This window comes from Salvelinus fontinalis, unplaced genomic scaffold, assembly GCF_029448725.1.
Source record: "Salvelinus fontinalis isolate EN_2023a unplaced genomic scaffold, ASM2944872v1 scaffold_2176, whole genome shotgun sequence".
Taxonomy (NCBI): Eukaryota; Metazoa; Chordata; class Actinopteri; order Salmoniformes; family Salmonidae; genus Salvelinus; species Salvelinus fontinalis.
The window spans coordinates 1-18,927 of record NW_026602385.1 but is presented as its reverse complement, the minus strand read 5'-3'; the positions used below and the strand labels follow the sequence as shown (position 1 = coordinate 18,927).

General features: G+C 42.2%; 1 protein-coding gene across 2 annotated transcripts; it reads left to right on the top strand.

Moving 5' to 3' along the window:
• The first annotated feature begins 2,689 nt into the window (after window positions 1–2,689).
• Window positions 2,690–18,770, top strand: LOC129850681 (zinc finger and BTB domain-containing protein 5-like). 2 transcript variants are annotated; one of them, XM_055916953.1, is made up of 5 exons: window positions 2,690–2,775; window positions 6,603–7,376; window positions 9,807–9,943; window positions 11,871–12,083; window positions 16,691–18,770. In XM_055916953.1, the coding sequence occupies exons 2-5, from the start codon at window positions 7,310–7,312 to the stop codon at window positions 17,930–17,932; spliced, it is 1,659 nt and encodes a 552-aa protein (XP_055772928.1). In that variant the 5' UTR covers window positions 2,690–2,775; window positions 6,603–7,309; the 3' UTR covers window positions 17,933–18,770. The 2 variants fall into 2 exon arrangements, with proteins under 2 accessions (XP_055772928.1, XP_055772927.1); XM_055916952.1 differs by having other exon boundaries at window positions 6,603–9,610; window positions 16,691–18,768.
• Window positions 18,771–18,927: the final 157 nt, after the last annotated feature.

Sequence of the window (18,927 nt, the reverse complement as noted above, 5' to 3'; positions counted from 1 at the left end):
CAGCTTTACAAAGACCTATCATCAACTGTTTTCAGCCAGTGTATGGCTGTGGATTAGCTGCATTTTTTGTATGGAATGTTGGCATATTGGCAGTTAATTTGAACAATTATTGGAAATCATTACACTTAAACTCGCTGGCTAGCTAATAAACATACTGTGCAGATAATCTTCAAATGTATTGTTTTACACAATATCTTATCGCAGCACACTGGCTGACCATGGTTGACCAGCTCCCTGAACAAAATGGCTGACCTTTTATACTGTTATAAGACCTTTCATGTCCATTCTTGTATTCTAATACCTAATTCTATGGCAGAAACGGACTCGGCCACACGAATGCCTGACCGTCCCATTTTCTGTCAGCTGTTCGATCCGCAAAAAAACTTTAATTGACATTTTTCAGCGGGTATGACGGTTCATTTAATTTTCATGATGGTCTTCATCCATAACCATCAGTTATACGGTTGTACAGTAATTGTGCCAGCCCAAGACACAGAAGCAAGAAATTCCTATTGAAAACAATCTATGGATAACCTTCATGTCAGTTAGGTTATAGCAATACATTATTTTTATTGTCATTTAGTGTTATTATTTTTTGTATTTATATATATTTGTATTTTTTTAATATATATTTTTACTCTGCATCGTTGGGAAGGGCTCGTAAGCAAACATTTCATAGTAAAGGCCTGGATTCAATCAGATCAAGCGTTAACCTGGCTGGTTAACCTGGCTGTGTTCAAGGTGGAACTATGTTGGGGTTGTAGCCGTCAAATCGGTGAGCAGCTGGTCTTGTTATCATTGTCACAAAGCCACACCCGCCCCACTTGCGTTAGAAGTTTGGAACGTGAAAGTGTAGGCTATTAAACAAAATAATGAGGATTTCTATCAGCCTAATCAAGGTGTAGATTACATCTCACATTCCAGTGTTCGAACTTGTCAACAAGGCTGCATGGGATTTCTCTTAATCTAACTCTGTGCATCCAATGGCGATGTCCGCTTTAGGTATAATGCCAGGAGCCGCTTGTGGATTTGACAGCTCTAACTCAGTTCTACCCCCGACACGCCAAAATAACCGCTATGTGGATGTCGGTTAAAGCGGATCTAATTTAATAGATCCCAAAATCTACACCCATTGTATTTGGCACATGTGACTTGAAAGTCCTGCCTACTTCCTGGATCATGTCCCTTGCTGTTTTTGAATGGGATTCAAGAGTATGAAATCAAATTCATGATATATACACTCATTTTAATATACACTAGTCAAGTTCTTCCACGCCAGTCAAGTTCTTCCACGCCGATCTCAACACACTATTTCTGTATGGACTTCACTTTGTGCACGGGGGCATTGTCATGCTGGAACAGGAAAAGGCCTTCCCCAAACTGTTGCCACAAATTTGGAAGCACAGAATCATCTAGAATGTCATTGTATGCAATAGCGTTAAGATTTCCCTTCACTGGGACGAAGCGGCCTAGCCCGAACCATGAAAAACAGACCGAAACCATTATTCCTCCTCCACCAAACATTACAGTTGACACTATGCATTGGAGCAGGTAGCGTTCTTCTGGCATCCGCCAAACCCAGATTCGTCTGTCGGACTGCCAGATGGTGAAGCGTGATTAATCTCTCCAGAGAACACGTTTCCACTGTTCCAGAGTCCAATGGCGGTGAGCTTTACACCACTCCAGCCGGCGCTTGGTGATCTTATACAAACTGATTTAAAAGAAAACATTTAAATAATTTTTTTTTTTTTTTTTTGCTCAATTGGTAGTTACAGTCTTGTCTCATCGCTGCAACTCCCGTACGGACTCAGGAGAGGCGAAGGTCGAGAGCCGCCGTCCTCCTAAACACAACCAAGCCGCACTGCTTCTTAACACAATGCCCACTTAACCCGGAAGCCAGCCGCACCAATGTGTTGGAGGAAACACCGTACACCTGGCGACCGTGCACTGCGCCCGGCCCGCTACATCCCTGCCCGGCCAAACCCAGACGGTGCTGGGCCAATTATGCGCCGCCCCATGGGTCTTCCGGTCGCGGCCTCTACTCGAACCCAGAATCTCTAGTGGCACAGCTAGCACTGCGATGCAGTGCCTTAGACCACTGCGCCACTTAGGAGGTCACTGATGAATTGATTTGTTGGAAAGGTGGCATCCTATGACGGTGCCACATTGACAGTCACTGAGCTCTCCAGTAAAGCCATTCTACTGCCAATGCTTGTCTCTGGAGATTGCATGGCGGTGTCCTTAATTTTATACACCTGTCAGCAATGGGTGTGGCAGAAATAGCCAAATCCACTAATTTGAAGGGGTGTCCACATACTTTTGTATATATAGTGTATATGTACAATTATATTCGTATTAGTGGATTCATTTACTTTTACCCAATGTCTTTTTAAGGTTTTTGCGCAAAATACAAGTATACCCTCCAGTTCTCCACTGATAAGAACTTAATAACAAGGAAACTGCAATGAATTTCACAAAATCGATTGTCATGCCCATATCTCCATTCAGTAGATAGTGTATGCTCCGTCTCACTCACTCATCTCTCCCACTTAACCCCATCAGCAGTCAGCAGAGACAGAGGAAGTGGAACCAGACCTGCTGATCATCAAGGTGGAGGGAGAAGCAGATGACCAGGACTCTAGGTCCAGACACCCAGCCAGAACAGTGGAGGGCAGCAGAGAGCTAACTACCCAACTGGCTGCAGCCACCACAGAGGACCCCGCCTTCCAGTCCAGTGGCCCCAGAGGCAACAACTACAACAACACTGCTATGGAGGTCAGTGGATCTGACGCCGTCCTCTTCCAATCAGAAACAGGGACTGTGGACCAGGGACTCCAGCACCACACAGGATTTGAACCCAGAGTAGAGAGACAGAGTCTGGACACAAAGTGTGACATGAACGGGGACCTCAATCTCCTAAGAGATTCTTTAAACCAGGTGTGGAGAGAGGCAGTAGCGACTACCGATGATACCTCTGCTGCTCACACTAAAGTTATGGACCTAGGGAGTGGCCCAGTGGGCCCAGAAACACAGACTAGCTCAGACATAGAAATGAGAAGTGTAGGGTTAGAAAACCACAGCTTTCCCCCCAAGTCGTTCCATTCCTCATCAGAACATGTGATAGTGATTGACTCAGTATCCAGTGGGCAGCAGGTAGATAGAGATTTTGAGTGGGGTCAGGTGGGTACAGCTACTAAATCACAGATCAATGGGACTGGAAATAGGCAGGGAGTGGGAGTGTTTGAGGGGAATGCACCAATGATTCGCCCCGTTCACCCCGATTCGATGAGAGACACTATGCAATTGGTTTCACCCAGCTTCCGGCACACAGAGAAAAATACAGGCATGCATTTTGGCACAGGAAATGCAGGTGAGGCCAACAAATTTAGTTGGCACTCATTGGCTAGCCTCCATAGACACTCTGAAATACCAGGAAGAGGAACTCAAGAACCAGCTCATTCCTCACTTCCTGTTGGCCATTTTAGACCAAGTGCAACAACTTCCTCTCACTCCAGTATTCTCGCCACAGATGTTACACCTGGCACCGTAGAACGACCGTACGGTTGCCCGAGCTGCCATAAGACGTTTATCCACGAGAGTGACTTGCAGCAGCACGTGGTCATCCACACCAGAAAGCGGGGATACGCCTGCACCTTGTGTGAGAAGAGCTTTGTGTCCCCTAGCAAGCTCCAAGTGCACCAGAACGTCCACACTGGGGAGAAGCCCTTCAGTTGTGCACAGTGTGGCCGCAGGTTCTCCCACTCTGGCAATCTGAAAAGACATCAGAAGCTTCATCATTGATAACTGACACAGAACAAGAGATTCCTATTGAAAAAAGCTGTTATAGCAATATCATGAGTTCAAACGTCATTGGTTCAGACGTAGTCGTTTGTCTGCAGGATGTTTGCCCTGGTCTCATACGTCTACAATACAATGTGGTTCATATTTACATTATCTACAAAGACTGTTACGTTTTCTTGGCTTCTTTAAGACCAACAGCATCACTCACATTGACTGTTAAGGTTGATAATGGTTGTGTTCTTCTAATAAAACAGCGTTCCTCACACTAAAGTTATAGCAGATACTGAAATTGTACTGTGAGACTGAAAAACGTTCTGTTCTTTTGTACCAATTTCACCAATGGCTGTTTATTTATTCATTCCTATAATTCCATCAATAAATAATATTTTCCATGGTGCTTCTTTACCCTATAGAGATTGACCTTAAATATACAGGTAACTGCCTAAAAACACTTGAGTAAATGAGGGATACAAAGCATATTGAAAGTAGGTTTTAAGCTATTAACATGCCATCATGCTTAGGGTCCTGAATAAAAATGCTGGGCAGGCCATTATTTTGGCTACCATGACTATGCTGCCATAGGATGATAATGCCCCTATCCACAGGGCATGAGTGGTCACTGAATGGTTTGATGAGCATGAAAACGATGTAAACCATATGCCATGGATGTCTCAGTCACCAGATCTCAACCCAATTGAGCACTTATGGAAGATTCTGGAGTGGCTGAGAGGACATTTTCCACCACCATCAACAAAACACCAAAATAATGGAATTTATCGTGGAAGAATAGTGCTCCAATAGAGTTCCAGACACTTAAAGAATCTATGCCAAGGTGCATTGAAGCTGTTCTGGCTCGTGGTGCCCCAACACCCTATTAAGACACTTTATGTTGGGGTTTCCTTTATTTTGTCAGTTACCTGAATATTGACCCTAAATATATACACTACAAGTCAAAAGTTTTAGAACACCTACTCGTTCAAGGATTCTTCTTTATTTTGACTATTTTCTACATTGTAGAATAATAGTGAAGACATCAAAACTATGAAAAAATACATATGGAATCATGTAGTAACCAAAAAAGTGTGAAACAAATCAAAATATTTTATATTTGAGATTCTTCAAATAGCCACCCTTTGCCTTGATGACAGCTTTGCACAGTCTTGGCATTCTCTCAACCAGCTTCATCTGGAATGCTTTTCCAACGGTCTTGAAGGAGTTCCCACGTATGCTGAGCACTTGTTGGCTGCTTTTCCTTCACTCTGCGGTCCGACTCAATTAAACCATCTCAATTTGTTTGAAGTCGGGGGGTTGTCGGGGGGTTGTGGACGACAGGTCATCTGATGCAGCACTTCATCACTCTCCTTCTTGGTAAAATAGCCTTACACAGCCTGGAGGTGTGTTGGGTCATTGTCCTGTTGAAAATCAAATGATAGTCCCACTAAGCCCAAACCAGCGTATCGCTGCAGAATGCTGTGGTAGCCATGCTGGTTAAGTGTGCCTTGAATTCTAAATAAATCACAGACAGTGTCACCAGCAAAGCACCCCCACGCCATAACACATCCTCTTCCATGCTTTAAGGTGGGAAATACACATGCAAGATCATCCGTTCACCCACACCATGTCTCACAAAGACACTGCGGTTGGAACCAAAAATCTCAAGTTTGGACTCCAGACAAAAGGACACATTTCCACCAGTCTAATGTCCATTGCCGTGTTTCTTGGCCCAAGCAAGTCTCTTCTTATTATTGGTGTCCTTTAGTAGTGGTTTCTTTGCAGTAATTCGACCATGAAGGCCTGATTCACACAGTCTCCTCTGAACTGTTGATGTTGAGATGTGTCTGTTACTTGAACTATGTGAAGCATTTATTTGGGCTGCATTTTCTGAGGCTGGTAACTCTAATGAACTTATTCTCTGCAGCAGAGGTAACTCTGGGTCTTCCATTCCTGTGGCGTTCCTCTTGAGAGCCAGTTTCATCATAGCCCTTGAGGGTTTTTGCGACTGCACTTGAAGAAACTTTCAAAGTTCTTGAAATGTTCCGTCTTGACTGACCTTCATGTCTTAAAGTAATGATGGACTTTCGTTTCTCTTTGCTTATTTGAGCTGTGCTTGCCATAATATGGACTTGGTCTTTTACACCTGTTGGTCTTTTTGTATTTTACTTGGTCTTTTAACACCTGTTAATTGAAATGTATTTCATGTGACTACCTCATGGAGCTGGTTGAGAGAATGCCAAGAGTGTACAGAGCTGTCATCAAGGCAAAGGATGACTATTTGAAGAATCTCAAATCTCAAATATATTTTGATTTCTTTAACACTTTTTTGGTTACTACATGATTCCATATGTGTTATTTCATAGTTTTGATGTCTTCACTATTATTCTACAATGTAGAAAATAGTAAAAATAAAGAAAAAACGTTGAATGAGTAGGTGTTCTAAAACGTTTGACCGGTAATGTATATTGACCCTATAGACTGTAGATTAACCCTAAATATATATTGACCCTATCTATATATATTCTCACATTACTTCCAAATGAAATCAGGCAGATCGAAGGAAAGGACATTTTCCTTTCAAAAGTACAGGGAATTATTGCAGTCCAATAATAGTTTTAAATGTTTTGAGAACAGATAAGCTTCATATGTTCTGTGTCAATGAGTTAAATCAGTAAATGAACAACTTAATTCAATCCATTGGATCAATAATATACCCTCATAATAGCTGAGTTATAATAGACATGTATTTGTTTGAGAGCTTTGTAGAGATCATGTCTGTCTACTTAATTCCGCCCTCCTCTTTTCAGGCCAAATCTACTGTGGAACAGGGGGACACAGAGGGGGAATAGAGTCTGGACAGACAGAGAAGTGTCCCCCTGACACTCACAACGCAGCGCTATGTGGAACTGTAGGGTTGAGGTTCAAGCAGACACTACGTCACTGCCAAATCTAAGGGTAGAGCTCGACAATTCAAGTCCCTTGGGTGCTGCCATGGAGTTACATTAGAAGTTCACATCCAAGAAGGCTCAAGGTCATTGGCCACAACCATTACACAACAAGTTGGAAATAGCAAATTCAACAATTAGTGGTTTAGAAGGGATCAGTGGCTAACTGCAAGCATTACAAAGGACTCACTAATCTGCTATTCAGTGGAGTTGGTGTGTGGTCCCAATTTTCAGTTTAAGGTTGTCTTTTCCAAATTTAAAATGATAAACATTCAATATTGACCATGCTGTCAATCCAGCATGATTTATGCTGCGCTCAAAACAACTGTTAACTCAGAACTGGAAAATCTGACTTCAGTGAATTCAAGACAACAGAACTCAAGCTCCGACTGGGAAAATACGTTTTGAAAGGTCATCTAACTCGGAATTGTAAATCAGGAACTCGGGCCTCTTTCTAGACCTGAAGATCACTGAAGTCATCATGATTCAACCTTGTTTTTTTTTGAGTTCCCAGTTGTCTTGAAAGCACCATAAATCCAGAGAATGCCTGACTTTGATGACAAAGTTTGATGAAAAAATTTGCCCACGAAGGACCGCCACGCCACTTTCCTGTTCAATTGAGCACAGCACAACAAGGTTAGTCCAAAAATGTCTTGTATGCTGCTGCATAAATGATGTAATATAACAGGGAGATATGTATACTGTAGCTAAGAAAGTAATACTAAGTGTATGTTGTATAGTAAGCTGTTAGTAACCCATGTACCTCACCCTAATAATGTGGTCTATTTTCCCCTCTTAATTTCACCTATTGTTCTGACTTGGTGGTGCACATGTAGCCTATAACCTGTTTTAGAGAAATGTAATCATTGGATATTGTAAGAGCTTTCATTGTCTGCTTATATGCCCCCTTTATTTATCCTACGGTTCTGACTTGGTGCACAGGGAGAACACTGTAACAATGGCCCATGTTCTGAAATCTGTCGCTGTACATTTCAAATGTGCTGAACAAATAGTTGACCACGTCCGTCCTAGCTCGCTCATTAATGTCTGAAATTACAGATTGCCTCTTTAAAAAACAAGCTGATATGGCTGACTTGCTTAAACAAATGTGGTTTCTACTGACAATTGAGATGTACAAACTAGAGCATAATGGGACGACAAGCAGATAAAAGGCAGTAAATGAGGCTGGATTAGCTGTTTCGCTGCCAGAGAAAGCTCTGCTGATAGCCAGGTGTAGCAGTGGAAAGGTGTTGGGACTGCTGTTGGGACAGCTTTATGTAGGCCCTAACAGTTTGTGGGCCTCGTTTGTCACCGTTATAGTGCAATTAATGTATTGTTTAGTGTTGTGTTGAGTAGTGACTTTGCTGGCATGCACCCCCAATTTTTGGGGGGGTTTGCCCAACCAGGATTTGCATGCTAAAATCGCCATTGGGTTCAAGTTTCCAGATTTCAACGGACTGTCCACCTGAAACAACTTTTCATCCCCAACGGTTACTCTCTGCCAGGTTCCCCGAAGAAGAAGCAAGCCACCTTCGCAAATTTAAACAGAGGCTCGAAAGGCATTAAAAATCAGCCGCAACAGCTAAGGTCTCGCTCGGCCAAGAGGCAGCTCCGGTGCAGCCACTGCTCCAAGCACTTCTCCCACAGCCACCAGCTGAAGATGCATGAGAGGGTGCACACCAGAGGGGAACCGTTTCAATGTGTCTACTGCGGGAAGTGCTACAAACAGTCAACACTCTCCTAGGTACAGATCTAGGATCAGATTCCTCTCCCCCAATCCTAACCTTAACTATTAGTGGAAAAAAAATCAAAAACAAACCCAAGATCAGCTTCTAGGGGCAACTTCACACTACTCCACCTGGCGCAATGATTGACAAGGCCAGGAGTTTTTGCTGTGATCAGACCAGTGAAAAACTCCTGGCCATAGTTTAAGGGGAATGACTCCACACTTCTGGGGTTTTCATATGAAAACTGGGTCCATGTGTTTTTGACAGTTTGATTGGATTCCACATTTAACGCTACCCTCTTTGTGTAGTGGTTGTGTATTTAGGTCAACTAGCTTGATGCTTGGTCCAGAGTGGATTGCTAATGTAGAAGTTATTACAGGTGAAAATTCTAAACATCCTTATGAATTTATATTGATGCAGTGGTGAACCAAAGTACAGTAATTAAGAATTTAAATGTCCCTTTGCCTCTCAGCAAAATATATTTACTGTTTACTATTTATAATAGAAATACCACATATAGTGCAATGCTTTATTTATTTTTAAATCATGAAATATTGTTTAAACCAAATATCATGTTTATAATAGCTACAACATTGTTGTGGTGGAGCACTCCTGTACAGTAGGTGGCGCATATGATCACATGAAAGTGATGATGAGGAACAGGAAAAAAATAATCTCAACAGCAAGCTAACGTTACAAACAAAGCTAGCTAGCTATCGATGTTCATTTTCTGATATTATTGCATTTGTTTTAATAGCTTACAAGATAACTGTATATCGTCATAATATATAAAAGATAAAGACTGTTTTCATCTTGAAAAAAGGGACCAAAAGCGTCGGGGGACAATGTCGGGTTCCGTGGTCGACTTCCAGGTGCAGATAGCCTCAATCATGGAGGTGCTAGCCAACGCGGCTGTAACCGAAATCTGCAAAGTTGTTGACGATGGCTATGCGGTTGTACACCTGAAGATGTCCCAAAGCCACAAGGAGAACGAATTTCTCCGGAGGAAAGTGAAGTTGATGGAACTTCAGATCGCGAGGTTTCGATCTGAGAGAACAAAATTTTCAGATGGGTCCGTCCACAATCGCTTCCATGGAATACGCCTGCTAAACAGACATAACAATCGAGAGACTGCAACGACAGGTTGGTGATGATGGTGGATTTGACAGTGCACCAAGCCTAAATTACGTATCATGCTGACCTTGTACTGTCAACACAGCTAGGATCCTTCTAGCTCTACAGACGCATAACATACATCATGAAGGTATTATGCTTGCTTTGTTCTTTGTAAAACACCATTGATGGATGGGGTCAAATTAACCTTCCCCTTTATTTCCAGGACCTACTTGGCAAAGCAGAAACGGACTTTCCAACAGGAGTTTTGGGAACAGCAGCATACCAAGAGACAGACAGCCCATAGACGTGGACCAAGAGGATGTCTCTCCATCAAAGCATATGGATACTAAGAGTGATGAGGTACAGTTGAAGTCGGAAGTTTACATACACTTATGTTGGATTCATTAAAACTGGTTTTTCAACCACACCACAAATTTCTTGTTAACAAACTATCGTTTGGCAAGTCGGTTAGGACTTCTATTTTGTGCATGACACAAGTAATTTTTCCAACAATTGTTTACAGACAGATTATTTCACTTATTCACTGTACCACAATTCCAGTGGGTCAGAAGTTTGCATACACTAAGTTGACTGCCTTTAAACAGCTTGGAAAATTCAAAAAAATGATGTCATGGCTTTAGAAGCTTCTGATAGCCTAATAGACATAATTTGAGTCAATTGGAGGTGTACCTGTAGATGTTTTTCAAGGTCTACCTTCAAACTCAGTGCCTCTTTGCTTGATATCAATGGAAAATCTAAAGAAATCAGCCAAGACCTCAGAAAAACAATTATAGACCTCCACAAGTCTGGTTCATTCTTGGGAGCAATTTCCAAATGCCTGAAGGTACCACGTTCATCTGTACAAACAATAGTACGCATGTATAAACACCATGGGATCACGCAGCTGTCATACCGCTCAGGAAGGAGACGCGTTCTGTCTCCTAGAGATGAACGTACTTTGGTGCGAAAAGTGCAAATCAATCCCAGAACAGCAAAGGAACTTGTGAAGATACTGGAGGAAACAGGCACAAAAATATCTATATCCACAGTAAAATGAGTCCTATATCGACATAACCTGAAAGGCCGCTCAGGAAGGAAGAAGCCATTGCTCCAAAACCGCCATAAAAAAGCCAGACTACGGTTTGCAACTGCACATGGGGACAAAGATCGTACTTTTTGGAGAAATGTCCTCTGGTCTGATGTAACAAAAATAGAACTGTTTGGCCATAATGACCATTGTTATGTTTGGAGGAAAAAGGGAGAGGCTTGCAAGACATAGAACACCATCCCAACAGTGAAGCACGGGGGTGGCAGCATCATGTTGTGGGGGTGCTTTGCTGCAGGAGGGACTGGTGCACTTCACAAAATAGATGGCATCATGAGGAGGGGAAATTATGTGGATATACTGAAGCAACATCTCAAGACATCAGTCAGGAAGTTGAAGCTTGGTTGCAAAATGGGCCTTCCAAATGGACAATGACCCCAAGCATACTTCCAAAGTTGTGGCAAAATGGCTTAAGGACAACAAAGTCAAGGTATTGAAGTGGCCATCACAAAGCCCTGACCTCAATCTTATAGAACATTTGTGGGTAGAACTGAAAAAGCGTGTGCAAGCAAGGAGGCCTACAAACCTGACTCAGTTACACCAGCTCTGTCAGGAGGAATGGGCCAAAATTCACCCAACTTATTGTGGGAAGCTTATGGAAGGCTACCCAAAATGTTTGACCCAAGTTAAATTATTTTAAAGGCAATGCTACCAAATACTAATTGAGTGTATGTAAACTTCTGACCCACTGGGAATGTGAAGAGAAATAAAAGCTGAAATAAATTATTCTCTCCTATTATTCTGACATTTCACATTTTTAAAATGAAGTGGTGATCCTAACTGACCTAAGACAGGGATTTTTTACTAGGATTAAATGTCAGCATTTGTGAAACTGAGTTTAAATGTATATGTAAGGTGTATGTAAACTTCCGACCTTAACTGTAAGTCCCAATTTTAACAGCCGATTTCAAACTGTCATCGATTTCAAACTGGCGTATGTCAGCACATTCTAACCTATACTTTCCCTATACTTTCAATGCATTTTTGCGCCAAAAGTTTGTAAAGGCATGTGTAAAATACAGAAGGTGGAGTTTACACTCCACTACACCACTGATTATTACACAATAACAAAAAGGCAACTACTATGAATTTCACTAAATCCCATGTCATGCCCATATCTCCATTCAGTAGATAGTGTATGCTCTGTCTCACTCACTCATCTCTCCCACTTAACCCCATCAGAAGTCAGCAGAGACAGAGGAAGGGGAACCAGACCTGCTGATCATCAAGGTGGAGGGAGAAACAGATGACCAGGACTCTAGGATCAGCCACCCAGCCAGAACAGTGGAGGGCAGCAGAGAGCTAACCACCCAACTGACTGCAGCCACCACAGAGGACCCCGCCTTCCAGTCCAGTGGCCCCAGAGGCAACAACTACAACAACACTGCTATGGAGGTCAGTGGATATGACGCCGTCCTCTTTCAATCAGAAACAGGGAATGTGAACCAGGGACCACAGCAGCACACAGGATTTGAACCCGGAGCAGAGAGACAGAGTCTGGACACAAAGTGTGACATGAACAGGGACCTCAATCTCCTTAAAGCATCAGCATGCTTCAGTTCAGCTGGTGCCTAGCCCAACCGAACGAGTGTGCTCCCTTAAAAAGACCTTCGCTTAAAAAACAAGAAAAAAGCGGCAATTGTACTGTTTGTCCATTTTGAAACACCGTAGCCAGTCTATACTTCCTCAAAATGGTCCGAATTAATCTGAGATAACTCAAGAAATATGTGATACATTTTTATGTTTTTGCGAAAGAGATCTTAGTCGCTCAATTTTACATCTAACTAAGATGTTTGGTGCAGTAGTTTTCAATGAAAAAAAATTGCATGAAAACGAGTCGTCTCTTGAATAACAACAATTACTTTATTGAAGAATCCCTACTGTTGACCAATCACCAACGAAGGGGCGTAGACCTCCGCTCTGATCTTCAGCATACCTCCAGAAAAAAAATTCTGTACCCCAAAAGCTGAAAAAAAAACCTCACGGAAGTCCAAAATGAACCAAATTGTCACATAATGTCATCATAATATATGCACGAACTCTACCGAACTGTTTTCGACTGGGAAGCATGCAGACGCCTTAAGAGATTCTTTAAATACAGCCACCCATCTTGACACAGGAAATGTAGGTGAGGCCAACAAAGCTAGTTTCTAAGCCTCCGTAGACATTCTGAAATACCAGGAAGAGGAGCTCAACAACCAGCTCATACCTCACTTCCTGTCAGCCGTTTTAGACCAAGCTCCACCACTTCCTCTCACTCGAGTAATCTTGCCACAGGTATTAGACCTGGCAACGTAGACCGACCATATGGTTGCCCAACATTCCATAAGAAGTTTGTCCAAGAGAGTGACTTGCAGCGGCACGTGGTCATCCACACCAGAAAGCGGACGTTCTCCTGTACCTTGTGTGAGAATAGTTTTTTTGTGCGCCAGCCATCTCCAAGTTCACCAGAACGTCCACACTGGGGAGAAGCCCTTCAGTTGTGCACAGTGCGGGCGCAGGTTCTCCCACCCCAGCAATCTGAAAAGACATCAGAAGCTTTATCATTGAGAACTGACACATATAGGGCCGTTACTGTCAAGGATTTTTGGATGACGGTAGTTGGTTATAACTGTTTGAATTGCAAAAGACGCAAATTTTCTCCTCAGCTCCTGACTTGTTTCAGCAAGGAGCAACAACGTTTCATCACGTTGGAGAGTCCATGTTACAGCAGAAACCATAGAGATCCTATGAAATTACTAGAGGGGCTATGTCATAAACACTCAGTTTTAGAATGGTGTGAGAATGGCAGCCATTGTGGTCAGGGAGAAATCTAATCCGGTCTAATTGGAACAGATGGCAGTAGAGGCAGAGGTGATGCATTTCCTGCTTTTACTTATGAATTATAAAAGTAAGGCATGTTATATCAGAAATATAATGATTGTTAACCTAAAATATTGTCATGTAATTATAAATACAGTTTATACAGGTTTTATACATTTTCTGTTTAAATAGCCTCCAAAATATATATAAACACACCATAAATGATAGAATATCAGTACTTGTTGCATTTACAACTTGTATAAGACCTATCATCAACTGTTTTCAGCCAGTGTATGTATGGCTGTGGATTAGCTGCATTGTTTGTATGGAATGTTGGCATATTGGCAGTTCATTTGAACAATTATTGGAAATCATTACACTTAAACTCGCTGGCTAGCTAATAAACATACTGTGCAGATAATCTTCAAATGTATTGTTTTACACAATATCTTATCGCAGCACACTGGCTGACCATGGTTGACCAGCTCCCTGAACAAAATGGCTGACCTTTTATTCTGTTATAAGACCTTTCATGTCCATTCTTGTATTCTAATACCTAATTCTATAGCAGAAACGGACTCAACCACACAAATACCCGGCCTTCCCGTTTTCAGTCAGCTGTTTGTTCACCCCCAAAATATCATTATTATATACAGTACCGGTCAAACTATTGGACACATCTACTCATTCAAGGATTTTTCTTTATTTGACTATTTTCTACATTGTAGAATAATAGTGTAGACATCAAAACTATGAACTAACACATATTGAATCATGTAGTAATCAATGTGTTCAACAAATCAAAATATATTTTATATTTGAGATTCTTCAAAGTAGCCACCTTTTGCCTTGATGACCGCTGTGCACACTTGGCATTCTCTCAAACAGCTTCACCTGGAATGCTTTTTCAACCGTCTTGAAGGAGTTCCCACATATGCTGAGCACTTGTTGGCTGCTTTCCCTTCACTCTGCAGTCCAACTCATCCCAAACCATCTTTATTGGGTTTAGGTCAGGGGATTGTTGGGGCCAGGTCATCTGATGCAGCACTCCATCACTCTTCTTCTTGGTCAAATGGCCCTTACACAGCCTGGAGGTGTGTTGGGTCATTGTCCTGTTGAAAAACAAATGATAGTCCCATTAAGCGCAAGCCAGATGGGATGGCGTATAGCTGCAAAATGCTATGGTAGCCATGCTGGTTAAGTGTACCTTGAATTCAAAATAAATCACAGACTGTTTCACCAGCAAAGCACCATCACACCTCCTCCTCCATGCTTCACGGTGGGAACCACACATGCAGAGATCATCAAATTTGAACTCATCAGACCAAAGGACAGATTTCCACCCGTCTAATGTCCATTGCTCATGTTTCTCGGTCCAAGCAAGTCTCTTCTTTTATTGGTGTCCTTTAGTAGTGGTTTCTTTGCAGCAATTGGACCACGAAGGCCTGATTCAAGCAGTCTCCTCTGAACAGTTGATGTTGAGATGTGTCTGTTACTTGAACTCTGAAGCTCTTCTGAGGCTGGTAACTCTAATGAACTTATCCTCTGCAGCAGAGGTAACTCTGGGTCTTCCTTTGCTGTAGCGTTCCATTTTTGTGACTACACTTTCAAAGTTCTTGACATTTTCCTGATGGAAATGATACTAGATTACTTTAGAAAAACATTTGGGTGTTGACTGCTCAGATAAAAACGATGACATAAAGAGCCGTTGCGTTGAAACACTGTGCGATGTTTAAAACGGTGATAAATCGCAGAATGGTGAAACTTACGAAATGACTGAAGAGTTTGACTGTGTGATGTTAGGTGGCTTCTTGTGTAAATATTTTCCGTCTGGATTTTAATGATTTGTATGGACTGTCGTTTCTCTTTGGTTATTTGAGCTGTTCTTGCCATAATACGGACTTGGTATTTTACCAAATAGGGCTATCTTCTGTATACCACCCCTACCTTGTTACAGCACAACTGATTGGCTCAAACTTATTAACAAGGAAAGAAATTCCACAAATGAACTTTTAACAAGGCACACCTATCAATTGAAATGCATTCCAGGTGACTACCTCATGAAGCTGGTTGAGAGAATGCCAAGAGTGTGCAAAGCTGCCATCAAGGCAACGGGTGGCTACTTTTGATAAATATCAAATAACAAATATATTTTGATTTGTAAAAAAAAAAAAAAAAAAAAAGAGGTTATTTCATGCTTTTGATGTCTTTACTTTTATTCTACAATGTAGAAAATAGTAAAATTAAAGAAAAACCCTTGAATGAGTAGGTGTGTCCAAACCTGGTACTGTATAAAAACGTTTATGACGGTCTTCATCCATAACCATCGGTTACAGGGTTATACATTAATTGTGCCAGCCCTAGACACAGAAGCAAGAGATAACTATGGAAAAAAAACTATGGATTAGCTTTATGTCAGTTAGGTTATAGCAATATGCTATTTTTATTATTTGTTTTGTATTTACATTATTATTAATTTTTTCTTCATCATTGGGAAGGGCTCGTAAGTAAGCATTTCAAGGTGAAGTCTTCACCCGTTGTATTCGACGCATGTGACAAATAAGACTGCTTTGAAAGTCCTGCCTACTTCCTGGATCATGTCCCTCGCTGTTTTTGAATGGGGATTCAAGTATTAGAATATCAAATTCATGAAAACGCGTTCATTTAAGATATATCTCAAGTTATAAACTGGGTGGTTCGAGCCCTGAATGCTGATTGGCTGACAGCCTTGGTATATCAATTCGTATACCACGGGTATGATAAAACATATTTATTTTACTGCTCTAATTATGTTGGTAACTTATAATAGCAATAAGGCACCTCAGGGGTTTGTGATATATGGCCAATATACCATGGCTAAGGGCTGTGTCTAGTTACTCTGCGTTGCGTCGTGGTAAGAACGGCCATTAGCCGTGGTATATTGGCCATATACCACCCCCCCCCCCCCCCCCCCCCCCCCCGGGCTTATTGCTTAATTATATTTGTATTAGTGGATTCACTTACTTCTAGCCAATGTACTTTATGAAGGTTTAAGCAAAATACAAAAGGTGGAGTTTACCCTCCAGTACTCCACAGATTATAACACAATAACAACAAGACAACTACTATGAATTTCACTAAATCCCATGTCATGACCATATCTCCATTCAGTAGATAGTGTATACTCTGTCTCACTCATCTCTCCCACTTAACCCCATCAGCAGTCAGCAGAGACAGAGGAAGGGGAACCAGACCTGCTGATCATCAAGGATGAGGGAGAAGCAGATGACCAGGAATCTAGGTCCAGACACCCAGCCAGAACAGTGGAGGGCAGCAGAGAGCTAACCACCCAACTGACTGCAGCCACCACAGAGGACCCCGCCTTCCAGTCCAGTGGCCCCAGAGGCAACAACAACTACAACACTGCTATGGAGGTCAGTGGATCTGACGCCGTCCTCCTCCAATCAGAAACAGGGAATGTGAACCAGGGACCCCAGCAGCACACAGGACTTGAACCCAGAGCAGAGAGACAGAGTCTGGACACTAAGTGTGACATGAACGGGGACCTCAATCTCCTAAGAGATTCTTTAAACCAGGTGTGGAGAGAGGCAGTAGCGACTAATGATGATACCTCTGCTGCTCACACTAAAGTAATGGACCTAGGGAGTGGCCCAGTGGGGCCAGAAACACAGAGTAGCTCGGCCATGGAAATGAGAAGTGTAGGGTTAGAAAACCACAGGTTTTCCCCCAAGTCGTTCCATTCCTCATCAGAACATGTGATAGTGATTGACTCCGTATCCAGTGGGCAGCAGGTAGATAGAGGTTTCGAGTGGGGTCAGGTGGGTACAGCTACTACACCACAGGTCAATGGGACTGGAAATAAGCAGGGAGTGGGAGGGTTTAACAGAAATGCACCAATGATTCACCCCGTACACCCCGATTCAATGAGAGACAACACAACGCTATTGGTAGCACCCGGTTTCCACCCTACAGAGAAAAATACAGGCATGCATTTTGACACAGGACATGCAAGTGAGGCCAACAAAGCTAGTTGGTGTTCATTGGCAAGCCTCCATAGACACTCGGAAATACCAGGAAGAGGAGTTCAACAACCAGCTCATACCTCACTTCCTGATTGCCATTTTAGACCAAGCGCCACAACTTCCTCTCACTCCAGTAATTTCGCCACACACTTTAGACCTGGCACTGTAGAACGACCATACGGTTGCCCGAACTGCCATAAAAAGTTTCTCCACGAGAGCGACTTACGGCATCACATGATCATCCACACCAGGAAGCGAGCGTTCGCCTGCACGTTGTGTGAGAAGAGCTTTGTGTCCCCTAGCAAGCTCCAAGTGCACCAGAACGTCCACACTGGAGAGAAGCCCTTCAGTTGTGCACAGTGCGGACGCAGGTTCTCTCACTCCAGCAATCTGAATAGACATCAGAAGCTTCATCATTGAGAAGTGACACAGAATCAAGAGATTCCTATGGGAAAAAAGCTATGGATTAGAATTATGTCAGGTTTTTGCAATACTCTATGAAAGTCCTGCCTACTTCCTGGATCATGTACCTTGCATTTTCTTTAATGGGTTTTAAGAGTAAATAATAAAATTCATGAAAACGCTGTCATTTGATATACAGTTGGGTCCAAAAGTATTTGGACAGTGACACATTTTGTTGTTGTTTTGGCTCTGTACTCCAGCACTTTGTTCATATTTATTATTTTTATGCCGAAAACTCTCACTCATCATTATTTACAATAAAAGTGACTCCAAAATGACACAATACATTATGTACCATTCACAGCTTCTACCCTCAAGCCATTAGACTGCTAAACTGTTAATCAAACGGCTACCAAGACAATTTGCATTGACACCCTTTTTTACACTGCTGCTACTTGCTGTTTATCTATGCATAGTCACTTTACCCCTAACTACATGTACATATTACCTTGACTAAACTGTACCCCCGCACATTGACTCTGTGCCTGTACCCCCCTGTATATAGCATCGTTATTTTATTGTGTTACTTTTTTTCTTTCATTTATTTATTTTGTACAAATATTTTCTTACTTACTTTAAAATAAATTCTGCATTGTTGGTTAAGGGCTTGTAAGTAAGCATTTCACGGTAATGTCTACTACACCTGTTCTATACGGTGCATGTGACAAATACAATTTGATTTGATTTTATTTATTTATTTTACCGTTATTTTACCAGGTAAGTTGACTGAGAACACGTTCTCATTTGCAGCAACGACCTGGGGAATAGTTACAGGGGAGAGGAGGGGGATGAATGAGCCAATTGTAAACTGGGGATTATTAGGTGACCATGATGGTTTGAGGGCCAGATTGGGAATTTAGCCAGGACACCGGGGTTAACACCCCTACTCTTACGATAAGTGCCATGGGATCTTTAATGACCTCAGAGAGTCAGGACACCCTAACTTTGATTTC

Bases quoted from the DNA above. Each gene is read 5' to 3' on its own strand.
- LOC129850681 (XM_055916952.1), top strand. From the start codon at position 9,313: ATGTCGGGTTCCGTGGTCGACTTCCAGGTGCAGATAGCCTCAATCATG. The intron at 9,944-11,870 runs GTACAGTTGAAG...TAACCCCATCAG, and splicing joins TGGATACTAAGAGTGATGAG to AAGTCAGCAGAGACAGAGGA. The intron at 12,084-16,690 runs GTCAGTGGATAT...TAACCCCATCAG, and splicing joins ACAACAACACTGCTATGGAG to CAGTCAGCAGAGACAGAGGA.